Source organism: Pyxicephalus adspersus, chromosome 6 (assembly GCF_032062135.1).
Source record: "Pyxicephalus adspersus chromosome 6, UCB_Pads_2.0, whole genome shotgun sequence".
Taxonomy (NCBI): Eukaryota; Metazoa; Chordata; class Amphibia; order Anura; family Pyxicephalidae; genus Pyxicephalus; species Pyxicephalus adspersus.
Window position 1 is genome coordinate 54770093 of NC_092863.1, and position 4882 is coordinate 54774974.

General features: G+C 35.9%; 1 protein-coding gene across 1 annotated transcript in view; it reads left to right on the forward strand.

Moving 5' to 3' along the window:
• NAA25 (N-alpha-acetyltransferase 25, NatB auxiliary subunit) overlaps positions 1-4882 on the forward strand; it is a 29644-nt gene that overhangs the window by 21367 nt on the left and 3395 nt on the right. The window contains exons 18-22 of the mRNA XM_072413935.1: positions 913-1134; positions 2318-2383; positions 2482-2579; positions 3117-3224; positions 4605-4751. Coding sequence (XP_072270036.1) covers positions 913-1134; positions 2318-2383; positions 2482-2579; positions 3117-3224; positions 4605-4751 — 641 coding nt within the window. The remainder of the gene's footprint in view (positions 1-912; positions 1135-2317; positions 2384-2481; positions 2580-3116; positions 3225-4604; positions 4752-4882) is intronic.

Below are 4882 nucleotides of genomic sequence, written 5' to 3' on the forward strand. Positions count from 1 at the left end.
TTGTACCTCTTTAATGAACAAGACAAACTCTGAAGTTGTGTTTTTTTTTTTTGCTTTGTTTGTGATTAGCTCACAGTGAGGATTTTATACAGTAACTGACACCACACTGTCTAATAATATGTTGAGACAAACATCTGTCCTAATGGCAATAATTAAAATAATGTACCTGTTCTGACTTGAATACAAATTCAGCTTAGGAACAAACCTACAGTCCCTACCTCGTATGTAAGCCGGGGACTACCTGTAGTATCAATATTTCATTTTCCCTTAAAATTCTGTTATGGGGCTTTGTTCATGTAGACAATTGTTTTACAGTTCATTTATCATGTTTTTTTTCTGAAAAATTTGCATTTAGATAATAAATTTGCTAGCATGCCCTTAGTGAGGAATGGCGCCTACTGTTAACTTTTGAATATCTGTGAATATCACATTTACTGAAAACTTGTTTGTTGGGATATGTCCATTTGAAAAAGCTTTTGAAAGATCTGTGATTTCCTTCCTAAAGTCCCATGATCTATAGTGTTGAACCTGCGTGTACTACAGCCAGATGCTGAAAAGTGTGGAAGAGGGAGGGGAAGTCTGGTATGGCATATAGCTCCCCACTATTCCAGAACATACTCATTAGGGCTCATCAGAGCATTAGGTGCACTGAAGGCTCTCACTTTCCATCAGATGGGGTGCAAGTCCCTAAAGTGTAGTTTATTTTTTCTTTGTTTGGGTTAAGAAAATAGGAACCCTCTTGTGGGAATTTAGCCAACATTAAGAGCATGCGAGCTGTTCACAGCTCAGCGGGGAGCACTATGCCATTTTGTATATCTGTGTGACAGAATGATGCATTGTGGAAGTAATTTAGGTAAAATTAACTACAATTCTTCTATAAAATATACTATCAGCAATGCATTCACCTTTAAGTTATTATGTCAAATGCTTTTTCTGTGAATGAAATTTGCTTTTATTTTTTTTTTTTAAACAAATGTCTCTACGTTTTTATTTTGCTGTTCTCCATGCAGTATCCTTTCCTTGGACCTCCACTCTCTCGGCTTCGTGGTTTCTTAAGCAGTGGCTGCTGTCAGTGTCAGAAGGAGACGTTCCAGTTGGTGAATGATATTTATCAGCTTGATTCATGTGGTATAGGTAAGATAGCTCCTTATTTAAATGGATTTGTAGAAAGAGTTGGGTGTTTCAGAATATGCAGTTTTATGGTACAGCATTTGTTTCTTAAAGGATTATGTGTTGATATAAACACGAGGTGGCTGTTACTTCTCCATTGTGGCACTGTTTAGAATTTGTTTATTCTCCCAATTTTTTTCATAGTTTTTTTTTCCCTCACATCCCAAATCATACTAGTAGTCTAATTGGTGTGCCCAAAAATTGGCATTAGGCTTTCTTGAGGACATTTTGGGTTTTTTTTGATTAGTGATATTATTGTGACTATAGATTAGAATGTACAACACTACATATTATGATGGCATAAATACAAAAAGATAGGAATCCAACAGCAAACAGTTAATGTGGCAAGCAGAAATTTGACTGTGTTTATTCAAGTTTTCTTTATTTCGTAGTTCATTTTGTCGTTCTCCCTTGTACTAGTATTTCAGAGTGTGTAGACATTCTTTCACTTGTACATAACTTTATGTAGAATCTTGTTAATGCTAAGCGTCATAATGAAAGCCTGCCAGCTCCCTCAGACTTTCACTCAGACTTCAGTTTCAGACCATAATGGTAGAGCTATTGAGCAAGTGCTCATTCAGAAAAGTAGAAATTTTTCCCAGAAAACATTTGATTTGCAGCCAAACAATTAGCTCTTGGGTCTAATCAACACTGATAAACTAAGAACATCAAAATGTACAGAAGTGTTGTCAAGAGTTGCCTGTATGTAGACTTTGCTTTTCTGTTTGTGGTGATCTAAACCTGGTTTAAAACTAAGGGCATCTCTGCTGTTTTGTGAAATGCTGCCTCTGGGCATGACATGAAAATTGGGCTTCACTGTGGTACCTTAACTATTATTGGTCACCTCAATGATTATAATAGAGGTAGACAGGGGAAGGCAAAGTTTCAGATCAATAGGCTTAGGTGTGTGGCTTGAGAACACAGTTTTAGTGCTTCTTTGCTGGTCTGGGAGGATATGAAGATGTTTGTGCTTCTACAATTTTATAATTACTTTTCCCCCTTTGGTTTTCAGTGCTGGGTAAAACAAAAAATTAGGCATCTTTTTATAGTTTACAACCATTTCCCACATCTAACTGAATGATCTTGTGCCTCCCTGCCTCTTACATGACTGGTTCTTTTCAAAAGAAAATGTTTCATTTCTTTTTAGATGATAGTTGTGATGTCCAAGAAAAAATTGGGAACAGATTAAACTCTTCTCTAGGGAATTTAAAAGGTATGTATGTATATAATTATTTATATTATATTATATTGCGTATATTTCTGTTGGTAGTACTTCCTTTTCATTAGCACTAACTCGCAGTCTTATGTCAGATCTTTTCAGCCAGTGTAAAGGGGATCTCTTGTTCTACCAAGAAGGACGCTGCAAGACCTCGCCTCGTGTTATTGAGAACTTGGTCTTCTTTGTGGAGGTTTGTCCATGTATAATTTGTCTTCTACTGATTTTATCCAAGTTCTTAGTGATTTAGTCATAGGTAACTCAAAAGGACTAAGTCCATTGTAATTTGTGAATTGTATAGTTTTCCCCAGATTGGGTTTTTATTTAGAAAATTCAAGTTGTGTGAGTGACCTAATTTTTTAATAGATTTGTTTATAGAAGTCTAATGTACTCATTAAACAGGTATTAGGTTACATTTCAACATTTACTTTGGCCATTACATTTTACCATTCTTCATGAAAGCTACCATTTGTTAAATGAACAAACAATTATGGTGCTGTGTGTGTATTGCAAGTATGTAAGTGCGTCTGACTGAAGGCTTCTGCTTTTTGAAGTCTATAAAAAATGTGGTTTGAATGAGATGCTTGAAGTGGAACCATCAATCTATGGGATTACTTGTTAGGTTTTTTTTTTTTTTTTTTTTTTTTTACAACTGAAGAAATATATTTGAGAGTTTAACTGTTCATAAAACTTGGTTTGAGAGTAATATATTTAATTTATTTTTATGCAGGCTATATCAATTGTTCTCTGGGTATCTGCCTATTTTGCTGCTGTTCTTAGGCCGTTCAAGTCTAATCTTCAAAAGAAGAAAAAAAAGAAAAAGGAAAGTAGTACTACGGTGAGTAAAGAGGACTGTAGCATGTAGTAACAGGAGGCCACAAATGTCATAGCTCGGTTCTGCAGACTCCTTCTATGACCAGTCCTCACATCCTCCTAGCATTTCATGCTGCTGTTGCAGGCTGTCACTTTTCTGTTCAATGCAGAACTGGTAGTCCTGTATTGTAAAAGAGGGTGCCCAGCTACAACCTAGATCATCTGAAAGATGGGGAGCACTGGTAAAAGTGTTGTTTATTTTTCTTTTTCATAGACTAAAATAATTCAATGGTTTATGCTTTATTCTTGAAGTTTAAGTTTTAACCCCCTTTCCCATCCTGACAACAGTTTTCCTTCAGTTGTATCCATCTTGTTAGGTATAAATGTTTCAGTCAGCGCTTAAAATAAGTGCTGGCGATAAGCTTCTTTGATTCGTTCAGTAGTTTTTGTGATTACCAAGCATTTACATCCCAAATTAAAACATTACCCCTTATTTCACCTAATCCCTAAACTTAACCCTCTAACTTTTCTTAACTTGAACTGAAATACTAAACTTTCTTTAATTCATCATTAGAGGTGATAAAATTAAAGGTAGTTAGGTTGCTGGCATTTGAAATCTTCAAAATGTGTACCTGAAATACACTTTAGGTATCTTTCAAAGGGTAACTGTTCCTTACATGCATTGTTTCAGTGTGAAAGCCGTTAACCTTTTAAAGCCTAACGGAAAAAATATTTTAAAAAATTACCGCAGTAAGGCAAGGCCCACAATGCAAGGTTAAAAGGTCAAATGTGGCCCCTGACATCACTGAAAGCTGGTATGTAATATTACCAAATATAATGTTATACAAAGCTGTCAATTGAAGATATTTAGCAGGAGATAGTCAGACTCCAAACATGCCATAGGAATTGTTGAAGGCTGGGGACTTGCTTTAGTAGACTGTATGCACATTACTTGAGAAATAAAAATCAATTTTAATGCACTACTGCAGAAAAGTAATAGCTCCAAAAAGTAAGAATGGTTTGAAAGAAATAAACTAAATATTGCACTGAGCAAGTGCTAATGTGCTGTAGGTTGAGCACCAGAGGGATAAATGCACTTTTAGGTATAGGAGGGGAGGGATGAATGGCACTTTTACTTTATTCCCTCAATTTTGTTAGCACCTTTTTGGTGCAACTGGTACCCAAAGCCTCTACTGTAAGATGCTCTAAACTGGTTGCAGGCACTGATGACATTGAGTGTCAGAGGTATGAGGAGTAAGTAAGTCTATTTTTTATTCTCCCTAGTCCTTAACAAGCATGTATCACTTGTAGTGCAGGGGCAGCCTCTCCTCAAGGATAGGTTTATTTTTATTTTTTTTTAAGGATTGCATGTAACAGTCTTGACACAATTTTTTTTCTTTTTCAGCCTCCTGTAATTACTGGCTTCCAGGACTACATCACTGGGCTCCAAACATTGTTAACAAACATGAACGACTATGTAAAGGAGTTGGAGACCTCTTTGGTTGCACTGAAACTTGAAGATCTCTCTCTAGAAAATGTAACGCTCAGTGAGGTTAGTTTGTGTTTTCCCTTTTGCTCTCTTTACATTTTTGCTTAATTTAGCAACTCAAGATGTAAAACATTCTGGTAGTTATTTCCAGATGACAGGTGTCACATTCCTCATATTAATCTGATGCTCAGGTA